Genomic DNA, 19,392 nt, shown 5'->3' on the forward strand with positions numbered 1-19,392 from the left:
ACAAACAGCCGTAAAGGCAATAATGCTCCTCAATTCTCCACCAACTGATATTCATTTATATTCTCCCTTTGAAGGAGATTAATGCTATGAAAAGGTCATTATGAATGCCCTGTTGGGCTAGGTATGATTAAAAACTATTGATAAACTCCTCTACCAACATTTATCTTACATTACAAAAGCGATTTAACACCCAGTACATATTGTCATTTTAACCGCTGTCATTTCACATGCTGTTTCTCAGCTAAGGCTTTATATTTTTTAAACTATGAATAAGCCTTCAGTATATTGTTTGGAAGAGAAGTGGAGTTAAGAAGGGCTGATGGTAGACATCAAGGCAAACTGGTGCCCTGATTTATTCCAACACCAGCTGATAACCTGGTGTTGCCCAGGTATTTATTTATAGGGGGAAAATGTCTGGACCAAACGTAATTTCTAATGTTAGATTTTCCTCCTTACCAGAGGGAGCTCCCTTGTGGGATACTGTGTTACCATGGCAACTCCACTGCGCTGTACTGTAGAAGCCATTTATGTCAGTACAGTAGAAGCCATTTTAAGGCACAACAGGCTGTACACCTTAACAGAACACACACACCGAGGGGTGCTAGGGGTATCTTACCCCCACAATATTTTTTTCCAGAGAGTAAGTCATCTGTGTACCAAGTTTGGTTGAAATTGCTTGAGATGTTCCAGTATTATGCTGGAACACACACACACACACACACACACACACACACACACACACAAAGTTTTAGGGGTGTCTTACCCCCACAGTATTTGTTTCCAAAGAGTCTTTTCCTGTGTAAGATTGAGATTGTCTTGGCATTGTTTCAGTGAGGTCTCACTCGCCATCTTCAGGCTGTTGTTTTTGGCTTAAAGTGCAGCTCCGTTCACACTTTAGCCAAAAACAACAGCCTGAAGATGGCGAATGAGACCTCGTTGAAACGATTATATATATATATATATAATCTCCAGACCTCCCCTGTGGTCATGTGACCACATTTTGGGTGCTTAGCAACCGCCCGCATTTATAGCCCTTTCAACATCCTATAATTGTGATTTACGTTTGATTCCCCCCCCCCAAAAAAACCCCTGGTCTCCTAGGTTCTGGGAAAAAACTCCATGAGTGATAAATAGGTTCACTTAGTAGCCTCTTTGCTTGTTTAATGATTGCCACAAAAGAGGACATAAAATCAGATGTGGTCATATGATGATCTGTCATGGCTTTTAAATGAAATTGTGGGCTCGATTACGGCCATACCTAGAGGACTACCTGTAGTTCCTTGTGTTTCTATTCACAGCAGCCAACCCAGGGGTGGGATTCTACGAGTTCGGATTGGTTTGGGCGAACCGGTAGCTCTGACGATCAGCTGGGAGCCAAACGATTCGTCGGACGATCAAGTGGGCCCGCCCACCTGCCCCTGCGCTGTTCTGATGTATATCTTCTCAGCTGAGTCGCACGGCAGAGCGGATTGCCGCACCTCAGCTGCGTTCCTCCCCAGTAGTAATGCAGAAGATATGTTTTCTCAAAACTGTGCATGTGTGTGCAGTGCGCGTCAGGCATGTGCAGCGTGCACATGATCACCTAATTAGTTGTTAAACTGGTAGGATCCCACCACTAAGCCAAACTATAGAGTTATTAATGTGTGTGTGAAGCTACCTTAGGAAGAACACTTTGGGGTGGGAAGGAGGAATTATTCAGAGCCAATTTAGCAGCTCCTCTTTTGAACAATCAATGCGTTTTATTTATTCCAGTTGGCCATCTTTATTTACAGATACAGGTTAGTAAAACCTATCACAAAACAGTAATATTCCACAGTTAATATTTATAGGTGCATAGTTCATGCTCAGTTACTTTATATATATGTATATATGTATAGAAATATATTAACAACTTTCACAATGAGCCCATTCTCAGACAGCCAAGAAGGACCATAGAAAACATTTTAAAAACTTCCATACCATAAACGATACTAAATTACCAATGATCTTTCAACAAAACATTTACAGCTTTCTAGACACTTAGGTGTTCTTTAAATTGTTTTCGGTGTTTAGGACTTGAAGCCACAATATCCAGACAACAACAATGGCTCTTGGAGCCAGGCTCCATTTCAGGTGGAGATCGGTCACGGAGGTGGAAACTGAAACACGATGATAGATGCTCCATTCACTGCAGATGGAAAACTTCAAGACACTATAAAAACTATAAAAAGTAGTTTACACATTGGAACTCAGCACTTGTACAGGACAAGATGTTTTCGTGGACAGGTAGCAAGAGATAGATAGAAAGAAAGGAGATTCAAGCTTCTGGTTCATAATCCTGGTATTCTTCCTGTCGGAACAGAAAGGAGAAGGAGAAATTCAAATCTCAATTCAGAGTAAAATGTAGTTGTCACTAAATGGTAGATTGTCAGATCTGAGATAGATGGAAGACCGCAAGAACAAGAGATCTGTCAAAACTTCTCTGTAGATCTCAGACCAGTGAAATAAAAGGTAATGTGTGATTCTGTTGGAAGAAATGTCCTTCTGGGTTCAGTTCCAAGTGGGGAGAAAGACTCTGGAAACATGGAGGCTGCTTGGAAAGATGGTTTTAATGGTGGACAGGATCACGTGATTTGAGGTCCTGGGCAAAAAAGGCACATGGAGTGGGGAGAGACAGAGATTTATACCCTCTGTTGGGATTTGAAATTGAGCTTGTATTCTGATTGGTTGTCAGACCCCGAGAGGTAACTTTGTAGGTTGGGTTTTGAGTCCCAAGATTGGTTGACTCTTGCTGGGTGATGATGTAATGAAAGGGCTTTGGGATTCCTATTGTGTCTCTGCCTGAAGGAGGTAGATCTTTGTTATGTAGAATAGACTGGCCCAGGCTTTAATGGCCTATTGACAAAGGTGTGTGTGTGTGTGTGTGGGGGGGTGAGTTTCTGCCTCCCTTTTAGGGGAAAAATTCTGCCCTTTTAATATTTCCTAAAATATTTCCCTTTTCTAGGAGAGGGGTGGGTGCTAACTTCCTATACTTGTTTCTGTTCATCTTCATCCTGAGATAACTTTTTCCATCCCTTGAACTTTGTAGAGCCTATAGGAGAACATGGGATTGTCTTGCTAAAAGAAATCTCTGGTGAAAAACAAACAAACAAAAAACCCCTCCAAAACAATGTTTTGTCTTTGCTTCCCTACTGGATAGTTTCAGGATTTAATAATACAATAGTAGAGTTGGAAGGGACCTTTGAGGTCTTCTAGTCCAACCCCCTGCCTAGGCAGGAAACCCTATACCGTTCCAGACAAATGGCTATCCAACATCTTCTTAAAGACTTCCAGTGTTGGGGCATTCACAACTTCTGGAGGCAGGTTGTTCCACTGATTAATTGTTCTAACTGTCAGGAAATTTCTCCTCAGTTCTAAGTTGCTTCTCTCCTTGATTAGTTTCCACCCATTGCTTCTTGTTCTACCCTCAGGTGCCTTGGAGAATAGTTTGACTCCCTCTTCTTTGTGGCAACCCCTAAGATATTGGGACACTGCTATCATGTCTCCCCTAGTCCTTCTTTCTCTTAAGCTAAACATACCCAGTTCCTGCAACCGTTCTTCATATGTTTTAGTCTCCAGTCCCCTAATCATCTTTGTTGGGTACTTATAAGTTATTGTTTTCAAAAGGCGGCTGAGGTAGATTCAAGAAGTATAATTCCTTGTGAATATGAGATAGGTCAAGCTTCCTACAAGATTTGTAAGCTGTGGAGAATAAGATGTGTAAGTGGGCACACCTCATGGTCATTTAGGCAACTGAAATAGGACTCTCCCCCCCTGTGTGTGTGTGTGTGTGTGTGTGTGTGTGTGGTGCATAATGCATACTAAGGATCTCGGAATGAAAAAAATTGTCCTAGTTCTGTCTTCTACTAGGAATGCGATCAACTAGATCCAGGTTCTTATTCTTTCCCCTAAAATTCCTTTTGGCTTTCTCATTTCTTTAAGACGGGCTAGTAGAGGAAGGTAGCAGTGGGTTCCTACCAGTTCGGACCGGTTTGGCTGAATAGGTAGTAACTCAGCCTGCCAAGCGCCTGAACCGGATCTATCGGCGGCAGCACCCTCTTGATTTTCGGTTCTGTGCATGTGCAGAACAATCTTCATTGTAAAAATGTAATTTTTCCCCCTTTTCTAACGTGCGCATGCGCAGACCTTTTAAAGTGCAAATGCGCACCTAGTGTGAAGCGAGCGCATGAAAACATTTTTGCACACTGAACCGGCAATAATGCCGGCAGCAACCCACCCCTGGAAGGTAGATTTTTAAAAAACCAGAGCCTTGTGGATTGAATATGATATCTCCCAGTTGTGGGATTCAACCGGTGTAACAACTGGTTTGCTGAGTGCAAACGCATGCTCCGTAAGTGGGCAGTACATTTGAAAACAGCTCTAAAACTTACCTTCTATTGCAACCCCATTGAGTAAAACAGCCGAGGTGCAGCAATCGCCCCCGCTGCGCCTATCAGCTGGGCTTCAAACAAAGGAAATATAGGGCAGACTAGCGCAGGGGTGCGTGGGTGAGGCCAACTGATCGCTGGAACTACTGGTTCACCGAAACTGGTCCGTACCGGCTGAATCCCACCCCTGATATCTCCACCCCATAGTTGGTGATCCATTCCCTGAAGAGGAAATCCTTGATTCTATTCTTGGCTATGGCAATGTATTTTACACGGGCCTGCCCTTGAAGACAACCCAGAAACTTCAGCTGCTCCAGAAAGAAGTAGCATGGACAGTCATTATATGCTCAGGTAATACCACTAATTTGCAAGATTGCCTGCTGACGTCTGGGTATGATTCAAGATGTTGGTCACTGCCTATAAAGAGCTACATGGCATGGAGCCTGGTTACTTTGCAGATTGCCTACATCTCCTAATATTTGTCTGGTTGGTTTGATCAAACATGGCTAGTGTTCTCAGGTTCAGAGATAGGTTCCTACCAGTTCAGCCCAGTTTAGCCAAGTAGGTAGTAACTCGGCCGCCCACGCATCCGAACCAGTATTATTGGCGGCACCATGCGCATGCGCAGAAGCATTTTTTTTACTACTACATATGCGTGTGCACTTGAAGCCGTCCCTGAATGAACCAGCAGTAAAAGAATCCGGAACCCACCCCTACTCAGGTACCTTTAATTCAGTGGTGGGACACGACCGATACGCCCTGGTACGGGTGTACCCGTGCCTGCTGGAAGCAACCAGGTACCGTTCTGGTACAGTGCTCCAGAGGGCCTGCCCGCCCACTCTCCTTACCGCTATTTGAGCCAATCGGGGCTTTTGCGCATGGTGCTGCGCGCATTCACGTGGTGGACGCTGGGCCTTGTTGCAGTGTACCGGTTGCAACGGGATCCGGAACCCACCGCTGCTTTAATTAAACAATGCCGTATCTTGGGACCTCGGAAATGTAGCTTCATTCCTGTAATGTCTGCCTTCAGGAATACCCCTCCCCCAATCCATATGCCTCTCTCAGTTATACAGAGGAGGAAAAAGATAAATGCCTTTATGCATGATCAATATGCACTCCTGAAGGATGCTGGTCCTTTGGAAAAAAACTGCTGTAATGCTCTCATTCACAATCTTAAAATCTTTCATTTTGTATTTGGAGGCAGGCTGTCTTTGCAAAATATTGCTTTAAGAAGAAAGAAGAGGTGAAAATGTTTTGTCAAAACCTATCGTTTGAAACAGCTTTGGGGATGTGGCATAATTAGGCTTGTAGGATTGCATCTATATTTCCACATTTCATGTTTTAGAAATTGTGTTGTGGGGTTGTTGTTTTTTTGAGAATGTGATCAAAGGGTTGCCCTTGGTGGGCATTTTGTAGCATAAAGCTGAGACAAGATTCTCAAACTGTTATTGGATTTCAATTTCGTGTCAGTCCCATCCGGAATAGTCAATGGCTGAAATGAAGTGATTGCAATTCAACAACTTCTAAAGTATTTTGCCTACTGGCTCTATCATAGTTGTGTTTTTCATACAACGGCATAATTTTTGTTGTTGCCAGAGTGATTGTAGTAAAAATGTCTACAAAATGTTTAGCTTATTTTTTTTCTTTTTTTTTTTTTTGCAGAAATCCTACTTGCCTTCCTAAAATAGAACCTTGGAATAATAATGCACAGAATTGTTTTTAAAATTCCATTCATTTCTTGTTTCTATTTCTCTACCCGTGTTTTGATGCAAATAGAACTTTTGACAGCAAGAAATAGATTATTTTTGACCATAATTATCATTATGGCAATTTATGAGCTACCAAAGATTAGAAATTTCAATACTTGTATCAAAGCTTCACTTGCTTTCCTCAAGAGTTCTGGAGATGTTTCTCCTGAAAATCCATTTCAAAATTTATTGAGGATGAATTCATCAACTCAGACCTTAGCAGCTTGTTCCCTATAAGTAAATCCCAGATAGGTTTATTCCCAAGGTACAGGTAGTCCTCAACTTACAACAGTTCATTTAGTGACTGTTGTGAAGTTACAACAGTGCTGAAAAAAGTGATTTTTGACCGTTTTTCATATTTACAACCGTTGCAGCATCCCCATGGTTCTGTGATCAAAATCCAGACGCTGGGGAACTGACTCACATTTATGACCGTTGTAGTGTCCCGGGGTCATGTGATGACCTTTTGTCAAGCAAAGTCAATGGGAAACCCAGATTCACTTAACAACCGTGTTACTAATTTAACAACGGCAGTGATTCCTTTAACAACTGTGGCAAGAAAGGTGGTAAAATAGAAATAAAACTTACTTAGCAACAAAAGTTTTGGACTCAATTGTCGAGGACTACCTGTATTTCTAATAGAAATGAACAGTGCCACATCTTCTAGTTAGGTGAATTCCTGGGAAACTGTGTGGGAAGATGTCAGAAACAGGTTTACCTCAGGTGGCATTTCATAGGCCTCATTTTCTGGATCTGCTGGATCTGTGTTACCTTCCTGTGTAATACCTTCTTCATTCTGTAATTAAAATAAAACATACATATGTAACAATACATATTTCTTCCCACTGCCCCATTTCCAGCACAGCGTTTTGCCATTTAGCATGACAAATGGATTACTGAACATGAGTGTTATGTATTTGCCACATAGAACAGGAAACATAAAACATCCCCAAATATGAGTAACAAACTGACAAAAAAGAATCAACTTTGAGTAGAAGACTCATAAATATATACTGAAATTTTAAGAAGACTAAAGTCTTGATTGCATCATAGCCTTTCTGAGGAGCCATTAAAAATGATAAATTGCCAAGAAATCTTGATGGTTTGATGATATGCAAAGTCTAACAAGGCACTTTCATTATGAAAGTTAAAAACATTGTCTTAATGGGACCCAAACTCTGGCTGTTTTTCACTGAAATCCAATTTATGATGTTCATTTTTTATTTCAGTTACTGATATTGAATTTTCTGTTGTCTTAAATCATAAATCTGGAACCTCCTGATAGCAGTATGGATCTTTGGTAATATATAAGAGTTCTCAGAATCAGTTCCCTTACACCCGGAGTCTGGCTGAACAACAAATTACAATTGAAATCTTATTTTATTCACTTCCCAAATGAAATTGGTTATTGACACTCCTTGTTCTGACAAACACATTTTTGTAGAATGTTTGTATGTTTTACATCCTACAAATATCACATACTTTGTAAGAAATATGCTGGTGACACACTCTGCTTTTTATACATTGATCAATATGGAATAATTTATATATTCTTCACTGTGAATTACAAGACCTTTTTTTCCACATCACAACATTAGGATTCGCTTATTAGAAATTTAAATAGACTTCAAAGGAATGGGAATCCATAGATCATTAAAAAAAAGCAATTAGTGAAGTAAGGACAACTTTTACAGAGACATTGACAAAATGTTGAAAAGCAACAATGATAGATTTAAAAATCTTCTTTAGCTGTAGACTCTAATGAGCTATTAGGTGCAGTATTAACAAATAACGTATATTTTTTTGCAGAGGAGTTTCTGGTGTAGTAGGTTGAATAAGCTTTCCTAAACCATCTTCTAATAATATATGATGCGATATAAGAACAATTAGATGGAAAATTGGTAGAAGAGTATATTTGTAGCTCAGATTTGAACTGTGGGGCCCTTGGGGTTCTCTTGAGTTTGGTGATTTTCTTGAAGATGTTTTATTACTAAGTACTGATGATATTACCTACTTTGGTAATGAAACGTCTACAAGAAAAACACTAAACTGAGAGAGTATCAAGGACTCCACAGATTGAAAAAAAATTAAGGAGCTTTTGAAAGATATGACACACACACACACAAACCTTATGTAGATATCAGGGACAAAGAACCGTAGAATTTATAATTTATTTTAGATGAATATAATTAAAGACATGAACCAAAGGAGAAACATCATTAAAAGACAACATGGGGTTTCACTTACAGAGCATTTAGTCACACAATTAGTCAAATCAATGTGATTCAGAAATATTACGTATGTTCAATGTTGAGCAGTCCTAATTAAATTTCCTTCAGGAAGAAAACAGAAAATGGCTTCAAATCAGAAGTCTGGAAGGACCATTTTTGATTTACATACGTTAGCATAAACATTGCTTAGCTACTATACAATACAATAGCAGAGTTGGAAGGGACCTTGGAGGTCTTCTAGTCCAACCCCCTGCCTAGACAGGAAACCCTATACCGTTTCAGACATATGGCTATCCAACATCTTCTTAAAGACTTCCAGTGTTGGGACATTCGCAACTTCTGGAGGCAACCTGTTCCACTGATCAGTTGTTCTAACTGTCAGGAAATTTCTCCTCAGTTCTAAGTTGCTTCTCTCCTTGATTACTTTCCACCCATTGCTTCTTGTTCTACTCTCAGGTGCAGTGGTGGGTTCCTGCCGGATTGTGCCGGATCGCGCACTCCCTTTCAGCGCTAAACCCGGAAGTACGGTCTTGTCCCGCCCCTGGCGACGTGACGACGCTTGCCTGCGCTCCACCAGCTCGGCTGGGAACAGAGACATTTCCTCAGCGGAGCGGAGCGCCTGAAAGGGACGCAGGCTCAGCCTGCCAGGCTGCCACCACTCCACTGAAGACATTGCTGAGCAGAGAAACGTCTCCGTTCCCAGCCGAGCTGGTGGAGCGCAGGCAAGCGTCGTCGCGTCGCCAGGGGTGGGGCAAGACCGTACTTCCGGGTTTAGCGCCGAAAGGGAGCGCGCGATCCGGTGCGATCCGGCAGGAACCCACCACTGCTCAGGTGCTTTGGAGAATAGTTTGATTCCCTCTTCTTTGTGGCAGACCCTGAGATACTGGAACGCTGCTATCATGTCTCCCCTAGTCCTTCTTTCTATTAAACTAGACATACCCAGTTCCTGCAACCGTTCTTCATATATTTTAGTCTCCAGTCTCCTAATCATCTTTGTTGCTCTTCTCTGCACTCTTTCTAGAGTCTCCACATCTTTTCTACATCATGGCGACCAAAACGGAATGCCGTATTCCAAGGGTGGCCTTACCAAGGCATTATAAAGTGGTATTAACACTTCACGTGATTCTTGATTCTTGATTATAGAAATGTATGCATTTTCATAAAATGCGTCAATTGGGAAAAAAAACTATTACCAGATTCATCCTCACATGGCTCCCTGCCTACAATAAATATGGCATTAAAGAATATATTTCCTTTAGATATAATCACCTATTCCTTTCTCTTTAAGTCTCCTGTGTTGCCTCATAAGGTACAGGCCATTACAGAAAACAGCGGCCATGTTTTGTGCAATAACAGTGATTATTGCCCAATGTATCATGGAAGAGACATGAGTTGGTATAATATCAACATTCAAATTCCTTAAGAAATTTGTTCATGTAGTCCTGCAAATGCAATGCTTATGTATACAGTATGTGCTATACACAGAGAGAAATTTTAAAGCATGTTGTTACCATAGTAACAAATACTACTTTTAAAAGATTAGCTGCTTTTAAGATTTATTAAGGAATTTTCTCTCCCACCAAACTGATCATTTGGCTTGGACCCATTGGATATCAATGTTGCTATTAGTCATGAAGGGGACGCGGTGGCTCAGGGGCTAAGGCGCTGAGCTTGTTGATCAGAAAGGTCAGCAGTTCGGCGGTTCGAATCCCCAGCGCCGCGTAACGGAGTGAGCTCCCTTTACTTGTCCCAGCTTCTCCCAACCTAGCAGTTTGAAAGCACATAAAAAATGCAAGTAGAAAAATAAAGGACCACTTGGTGGGAAGTTAACAGTGTTCCGTGCTCCTTAGGCATTTAGTCATGCTGGCCACATGACCACAGAGATGTCTTGGGACAGTGCTGGCCATTCGATTTTGAAATGGAGATGAGCACCGCCCCCTAGAGTCGGGAACGACTAGCACAGATGTACGAGGGGAAGCTTTACCTTTACCTTATTAATCATGAACATAACATGATTGTCCACCTGTATCATTACAGAACAGACTCTGTTTTTGATTTGTTAGTAATGGAGTAGATCAAGCAAAGCATGCCTATGAAATGTCTTTTGAAATTCCACCATAAAGAATGTGTACTATCTATTGCTGTCAGTTGGAATGGGACAACTCGCCACAGCCAACTCACCGCGACCAACTCACCATGGCCAACTTTCCATGGCGAATTGACCACAGCCAACTCACTTGCCGCAAAACAATTTAAAAATTCAATTTAATTGTTTAAAGTGTACTATGTGTGTGTGTATGTGTATGTGTGCAAATTTTTGTTATTCACATTTCACTCTCTCTACTTTTACATCCTTTCTTTAATGATTCTATTCCACCATTTCTTTGATATTAGTGTAACTCTTGTCCCGCAACGAGTTGGCTGTGGTGAATTGGCTGTGGCAAGTTGACTGCGGTGAATTGTCATAGACCTCGTCAGTAGCAGGAAATATATGGGTTTCTGATTTTCACAGACTTGGAATAAAAGTGAAAAGAACATATTTTAATAGCAAAATTATAGAGTTTAATGAATTGCTAGGGCATTCTCAGTTATACTAAACCTATTTAATATAATATAAGAACTGTGGTGGTGCAGTGGTTAGAATGCAGGATTGCTAACTCTGCTGACTGCCAGCAGTTCGATCCTGACTGGTTCAAGGTTGACTCAGCTTTCCATCCTTCCAGGTTTGGTAAAATGAGGTCTCAGATTGTTGGGGGCAATAGGCTGACTGTGTAAAATGCTTAGAGAGGGCTGTAAAGCACGATGAAGTAGTATATAAATCTTAAGTATTACTGCTATTACTAATATACTCAAACCCAATATGTACAAACTGTAATCAAGCAACCAGATGTTTCAAATTTCAAATCCCATCAGCCTCAGACGGCATAATAATAATAATAATAATAAATTTGAATTTATTAGCCGCTCCCTTTCCAGGCAGGACTCGGGGCGGCGTACAATGGGGCATATAGAACATAAAACATGTGTACAAACACATAAACATACATATATACAAAGACACACATGCACGGAGGAGGTAACAAATTACAACATTTAGATAGTTAAAAATCACCATTAAAATACCCCAATTGTAAAAAACCCAATGTACAATTAAAATTTAAAATTTAAAAAGACAGGAGGAGTGAGATCTCGAGATCTCGGAAACTACTGGAATGATACTAGTACATCAGACTGCCTATTCTTGGTTTACTGTGTACACATATGAGCAGAAGGAGATGATTATACAATATACTGGAATGACATCCTGAACCACAAGTTTTAGCCTAGGATGTTGAGAACAAAATCAACAAATTCATGTTTCGGGTGTATCTTGTGATCTTACAATGTTGATTTGCTTAAATCAGGATTCAAAGTACTTGAAGAAACATAGCAAGCAAAGGCGGACCTAATATGCGTTCAGTTTGGAGGAAGGGGCACTCAAATATCTGAGCATTCACATGCCTACAGTAAAAGCCTCCTAAAAGTCTCAAATTGTGCAACTCTTGTTCCAAACTCCCCCATGCAAGGTTGTGAAAAGCATGTTTCTGTTTCTGGTTTCCCTGTCCTATCCATCTTGCTTTCATATTTCATTTAGTGATGATTTTGCTCTGGTTTCGTGGTTGTGATGTTAAAAAGTGGGTGTTTTCAATTAGACATTCCTTTTTCACACTGCAGACTTCCGAGTTCACCCAGTTTTCCGATCTGTAAAATCCCAATGGGAGGTCTTCCTCCACACTTTTCGAGATTTAAACTGAAACATAGACATTAGGTGGGGGTTGCAGATTGTTACAGGGTTGGTGGCATAGCAAAACACAGTCTAGTCACACAGAAATTCTCTTTGATTACACCAGGGGTGTTCAAACTTGGGAACTTTAAGACTTGTGGACTTCAACTTCCAGAATTCCCCAGCCAGCCATGCTGGCTGGGGAATTCTGGGAGTTGAAGTCCACAAGTCTTAAAGTTCCCAAGTTTGGACACCCCTGGATTACACTGTGTCCCTGGTCAATGCATTTGGCATCCTACCAATTAAAGTCCCAAAGGTGCTTTTTTCAAGAGGCAACTGGACTTTCTGGTTTTTCTTATGAAGACGTTTTGCTTCTCATCCAAGAAGCTTCTTCAGCTCTGACTGGATGGAGGGGAATGGAAGGATTTATACTCCTTGCAGACAGCTGGCCATTTGCATTCTTTTAGCAAGTATTTGAGGCCACCTGGAGGTTTACCTCTGTCATCAGGGTCACCTAAGTGGTGCAAATGGGTGTGGAACCTTCTTCTTGAAAGGACTTGTGTTGTAGACTGGAGATAGATGATGTCGTATCCCTCCCCCTCTGTTGAGACAGGGCCATTCAATGTTGACATAGATGGCCTCTTTGACTCCTCTTTCAAACCAGCAGTCCTCTCTGCCCAAAATGTGGACTTTGCTGTCTTCAAAAGAGTGGCCTTTGTCTTTTAAATCCAGGTGGACTGCTGAATCTAGTCCTGATGGGTTTGTTCTCCTATGTTGTGTCATACATTTATGAAGTGGTTGTTTTGTTTCCCCAATCTACAGATCTGCACATGGCCCACTGCATTGTACTGCGTATATCATGTTGCTCAGTTTGTGTCTGGGTGTTTTATCCTTGGGGTGTGCAAGCTTCTGCCTTAGTGTATTTTGGGGTTTTAAGTGTGCATATATGTTTCACATATGTTCCACTCTCCAATCCATCCAGTCAGAGCTGAAGAAGCTTCTTGGTTGAGAACCAAAATATCTTCAAAGAAAAATCAGAAAGTCCAGTTGCTTCTTGAAAAAGTACCTTTGGGACAACCATGACCTGGATAACTGAGACTCTCCATAGACATCTACCAACGAAAGGTTCCATTAGATATTCTCAATAACCATCCATTTCCATTAAATTTGAAATAACTGAAATAACTGCACAAAACGGATTAAAAACTAGCACTTAGCAACACATTTTCTCCCCAATATGCAGTGTTTTTCCCTAACATGTAAAAGAGTGCAGAACACAAAATATTCCATGATTGAATCCCCAATTAAGCTTGATGGCTTCAGAAGTCTTCATCCTCAAGTGGCTGCACATGTTAATTAGTCCTAAGTCATAAACATATACATTTTTTTTCTTTCCACCAAACAAGCAGGAATTGCATCATGCCTAGCTACTCTTTTATGTGTATTTCCATTCGCACCACGTTCTTGATAACAGTGTGAAAGCAGCAACAAAAAACATCAATAAAAACTATTACAACCAACAGTGGAAAAAACAACGAAATGAGAACTCCTACTTGCTTCAGTGGCTATCATCAAGTCATAAATGCTACACACATTAGCTTGGTCCTAGCTAGAGGCAGAAATGTCAAAAGAGCTGCTGTCTGATTGGTTTTGGGAGATGGGGAAGCTTGGATATCCAACTTTTAGGAAAGTTATGACTTGCAGAGGAGCATGCTGTCTTAAACTGATCCAACAATGAAGAGTGTGGAAATACTGTGCACCTTTCAAGACTGGCGTGATGTGATTCTTGATAGATCTTAAGTACATGCTGTCCTCAACTTACATAAGAAGAGTCATTTAGTGACTCTTTGAAGTTACGGCATTCAAAAAAAGAGACGTATGACCCCTTTTCACACACAACCATTGCAGCATCTCGGTGGCCATGTGATCCAAATTCACAAAATTCAGATTGGCAACTGACTCCTATTTATGATGGTTGCAGTGTCCCCGGATCATATGATCAGCTTTTCTGACCTTTTGACCAGCAAAAACAATGGGGAAAGCCAAATTCACTTAACAACTGCGCTACTAACTTAACAACAGAAGTGGTTCACTTAACAATGGTGGCAAGAAAGGTCGTAAAATGGGGCAAATCTCACGTAACAAAGGTCTCACTTAGCAATGGAAATGTTAGGCTCAGTTATGGTTGTACGTCAAGGACTACATGCAGCTAGTCTATTCTAGTGGTTTCCAAATCACGTCGTAGTGTTGTTTCACATAGAATAACACCGCGTTTTCTTGCGATCCCCGCAGCCTTGAACAGGTCTGAAATGGAGCATTCGGAGGCTGAAAACATGAGGCACAGAGGCCAAAAACACGAGGCACGGAGGCGGCGATGGTCTGCGGCAATCCCTGCAGCCTGGAACAGGTCTAAAACGTGATGTGTGGATGCCGAAAATGGCCAAAGGGTGGGGGCCAGTGGGTGGGCGGGGCTACATTTGGTGTATTAAGAGGCACTCAAATTTTCACCCTCTTTTAGGTGGGTGGAAAAGTGCATCTCATACTCTGAAAAATACGGTACCTCCTCACAATAGTGCCATCTTTTTTAAGAAATCTATGGCAGCAAAAAGCTAATGCCAAATTGGTTTACATAAGAGGTTACACAGAAAGAGAAGATGCCATTTCTTCAGTCATGAGAACTTCGTAGAAAGCTCTTTTCCTTGCAGAGTTTATAATAATGTCCTACCTCCGTTCGAGGCTTCCTGGTATGCACTGAAATATTTAACACCTTGAGGCAGCTACAAGTTCAGACCTTACTTAATGAGGCCATTTCATTACATCTTCCAATAGGGATACATGAGATGCTCAGTTGTGCTTTGAGTATCACACATTAGATTCTAACTGTCTCAGATTCTAATTTAACTTCCAGTTTTAAGAGAGAGAGTCAAGTCTGTAAGGCTCATGTCCCAGAATCTGCAAAAACCACAATGTCTAAAAATGTCCAACACCATTATGATGTGCTTTCTCTACTGATATAAATAGGTGAAAATGCCATTGAGGGGGGAAAAAACCCATTGAGACTGCATTGCCTGTCACTAGAATAAAATCAAAGACTTTGGAATGGACAGTGCTTATTTTAAACTGAAGTAGTATGAAACTTTTCTCATTATATTTGGCAAAAAAGCTTGACCTTTGTGCAAAAGGCCATAGTTTTGAAATTCCTTGCTTCCTCCTCTTTTTCAGTTCAATCTTTGCTTCCAATGAACCTCAGTTCCTTGTTTTTATATGAATAAAAATCTGACCTTAGTCTGAAACTAGAACTTCTTACTGTGGTGGGATTACATCCCTTAGCATTCCAGCTACCAAGGACCACATTAACTTGGAAATCTGCAGGTTTTTTTTCCAAAATAACCACCGAGTATGAGATTGGAGAAAACAACTCAGACTAAACTACAAAGTTCCTGCTGAAGGAAAAAAAAAAAAACAGCCAGCCAATTTAGGCAGTTATAAAATTCCCAGCTGGTGCTAAATATCTGCATTCAGTCAAAAGACACATACACATTAAGCCCGGGTATGGTTATCCGTGATATCAAAAAAGTAATAATTGACTGCTTTTCTACTGTAGGAAGTTAGCACCCACCTCTCTCCTAGAAAATGAAATATTTTAGGAAATATTTAAAAAGGGCAGAATATTTCCCCCTAAAAGGGAGGCAGAAACCCATCCCCCCACCTTTGTCAATGGAACATTAAGGCCTGAGCCAGGGAAACATGTTTTTAGGCAGGAAACAGACTCACTCTTAATAGCTCCCCCCACCTTTGTCAATGGGCCATTAAGGTCTGAGCCAGTGTATTCTACATCACAAAGATCTACAGGCAGAACCATAATAGGAATCCCAAAGCCCTTTCATTACATCATCACCACCGAACAAGGCTCAACCAAACTTGGACTCAGAGCACAGCCTACAGAGTTGCCCCTGCATGGCCCCATGGGAGTCTGACAGCCAATCAGAGTGCATTTCTTGCCCAGGAGCAGGACGCCCCAGGGCGGGGCCCAACAGAGGGCATAAAACCCATGACTCTCAGCAAGCCAGCCCCTTTTTTTTCTTCTTCAACATCTTTGAGGAATGTGATGCCCTTTTCTGCATGTGATCACCTTTTCTGTTCAGGACTCAGGCCATGTGATCCTGTCCACCATTAAACCATCTTTCCAAACAGCCTCCATGTCTCCAGTGTCTTTTTCCCCACTTGGAATTGAACCCAGAAGGACATTTCTTCCTACAATTCATCATGTCGAATAGTAAATTACAATTTACAAAATTCATACAACACACAAAATCAACTGCTCAGAGACCAGATTATACTTTAGGGCAAAATATAATTAGCCTCTGGAATAACCCTGATAGAAAATGAATTCAAAACATAAATATAATCTGATCTCTTCTCAGCAGTGTGCTGGAGGCAGGAAGGAGAGAGGAAAACCTACCATACTTGGTGTGAACTAACTTTCACACATGACTGAATTATTACCATAACCTAGAACAGGGGTGTCCAAACTTGGGAACTTTAAGACTTGTGGACTTCAACTCCCAGAAGCAGGACAAAACATTAATAGAAATGTATTTCCAAATGGCTAAAATTGCCTGATGTTCCCTGTCTGCCTGAATGTTATTTGCTATTATTTGTAATTGTGCTTCTCTTTGATTAATGGGAGGCAGTCTTTTGCAGAGAGAGAGACTGCAACCTGAGCTAAATTGGGCCACCGAACAGAGTGTTGTATGCTTGATTATACATTTATTAATGTCACATGCAACACCCGTGTTTCATGCTGCCAGGCATGATTAACAGTCCAACACATGAGGCATTCATTACCAATTTTTAAGGATTAAAAATTGCAAGGGTATTTGCATCTAAATAGTATTTTCTTTTTTCAAAATTACATAATGGGTCTCCCAATTTTGTATCTGGTGTTGTTTCTGAGTAATGCAAATGGCTGAAAGTATTATATAGAGCAAGGGTGGGGAACTATGGCCCTTTTATGGACTTCAACTCCCAGAATTCCTGAACCAGGGATGCTGTCCCAGGAATTCTAGGAGTGGAAGTCCAGAAGTCATGAAATGGCCATAGTCCCCCCGCCACAACATATGATACCCATTTCTGATAGAATAACAGAATGGTAAATTGGAACAATGGCAGAGTTGTTTAAGATAGAGTAAAGAAGTTTGGCTGGTTAGGAACTCTGGATCCTAAAATTTTTTTTTAATGCCAGAATTTCTCTAATGGAGACAGCAAAGTTGTCCAACCCACTCTGTAAAGTTAAATTTCCCGACCCCCCTTTTAAACACACTTTCAAATAAGCCATTTTGTGTGATTTCTGCAATCTTCCTCAGGTTCTATGAAATTTCACCAAGTGGCTAGAATCTGATGAAATTCTGGCAATATTTTGAAATCAAAAATTGCTTCTTACATTGGAAGTAATATATCAGTGGTGGGTTGCAGGCGGTACGCTCCGGTACGGGCGTACCGGAGCCTGCCGGGAGCACCGGGTACCGTTTTGGTATAGTGCTCCGGAGGGTCCACCCGCCTGTTGTCCTTACCTGTCTTTAAACATGTGCACAGTGCATACAGCGCCTGCGCATGTGCACATTCATGTGGAGGACGCCGGGCCCTGTGCCGGTTGCAACGGGATCCGGAACCCACCACTGAAATATATGTTCAGTGATAGCCTTCTCCTCCAGAAAACAAGTCTCCTCCTCTGAAATTTAGTAACAATTGCTGGATTTCTAAAGAATTCCTTGCAAAACAATGAGCAGAGGAAAAGCAAGGTTAATTGTAGCATGACATTTAAGGTAGAGGACTTTGACTAAGAGACCAGTAGACAACTCCATCTGATCTTGCAGCTGAGCTTGTGATGACTTCCCCAGACCTTCCCCAGATACCTCTCTAGATGTCAGCTTGGGGGAGGATGAACCAGTTCCTGGCACGTCAAGAGCTGAGTTGATTGACAACTCTGAGCAGCCAGCTGTGAGGGAGTTAGCTGAAACATAGCTGCAGCAGAACATTCCTGAGGCTCCAGGTGGGGAAAGCATGCAGCTGGAGCAAGTCAGTGATGAGGAAGAGGAACTGCCTTCTGCAGTGATCCAAGAACATGTAGGGCAGAGAAAAGGCAGGAGCAGAGAAGGTCAGCCTGATTATTCATGAGGAGGCAGCTTTGTCCCTTTTGATGAGCTGCACCAGAAGCTGGCTATGTAGCATTGCAGACAGATAGAGGCAATGCTAATTGACAGGTTTAAATCCAGGAAGCCTCTCTGGCACTCACTCAACAGCTGTCTAACAACTTTGACATCAACACACCAGGGCTGGGTTTCAGCTGGCGTTACTGACGGTTTGCTTGTGCGTGTGGCTTGCACACGCATGCACACACACTGGATGTGTGCTGCACGTGCATGCACAATTAAATGAAAATTGTTCTGTGCATGCGCAGAACTCCAAAAAAGATGGCGGTGGAGACGACTGGGTAACCGGTTCGGGGGCGTGGCCAGCCTGGGTTGCTGCTGGTTCTACGACCCTGGCAGGCATACCACTACCAGTTCGGCTCAGGTAAACATAACTAAAAGCAATGGAACGGAATCAGTAAAAATATATATTGAAGAAGAGAAATAACGCAAATATGTCAAGCTTCCCAGGAGATTCAGGCAGTTCAAATGAGTATAAGAATTATTGCAAGTTTAAGCTCTCTACAAGAATCTGACCAACTGATTGTTAAGGAAAATGTGTAGAAATAGGAGAGGCATTCAAAGTGGACTGGTCTTAAATCTCTTGTGGGTACACAGGGATTCATGACTTATAACATGTTTGACCCCTCCCTTGGGCTCAGCCTAGTCATCTCCTACATCATGTTCTGACCTAGGCTTCCCCAGCAGCACGAAGCTGAGTCTTCATCCTGATAAACTCCTTTTATTTAATTTACAGTGAATTCCTCTCCAGCAAAGTCTTTCCTCTCCCATAGTCTTTCAAGATAGTTCACAATTACCAACCTTTATCAGGCTTGGAGAGTGGCCAGGCTGATATCTTTCAGATGCCGCAATATTTGGCAAGAATGCAGGAATGAACCAATTGTCTCCTGCAAACTCCACTCCCCTTTCATTCCTCTTTTATTCCCTATGGGAGGGGCCATTCACTGTCCACCTGTGGCTTTACTCTCAAGTCGACCCTTGTTCCTTAGCTGTTCCCTTTGTCTGGCAACTCTGCACATGCACACACTGGGA

At 41.7% G+C, this 19,392-nt stretch overlaps 1 protein-coding gene across 1 annotated transcript in view; it reads right to left on the reverse strand.

Moving 5' to 3' along the window:
• Positions 1-1,719: 1,719 nt before the first annotated feature.
• Positions 1,720-19,392, reverse strand: part of SNCA (synuclein alpha) — a 50,695-nt gene continuing 33,022 nt past the window's right edge. The window contains exons 5-6 of the mRNA XM_081959178.1: positions 6,873-6,950; positions 1,720-2,329 (exon numbers count right to left, since the gene is read on the reverse strand). Coding sequence (XP_081815304.1) covers positions 2,297-2,329; positions 6,873-6,950 — 111 coding nt within the window. The 3' untranslated portion in view covers positions 1,720-2,296. The remainder of the gene's footprint in view (positions 2,330-6,872; positions 6,951-19,392) is intronic.

The sequence above is a fragment of the Natrix helvetica genome (genome assembly GCF_964273705.1).
Source record: "Natrix helvetica genome assembly, chromosome: 7".
Taxonomy (NCBI): Eukaryota; Metazoa; Chordata; class Lepidosauria; order Squamata; family Natricidae; genus Natrix; species Natrix helvetica.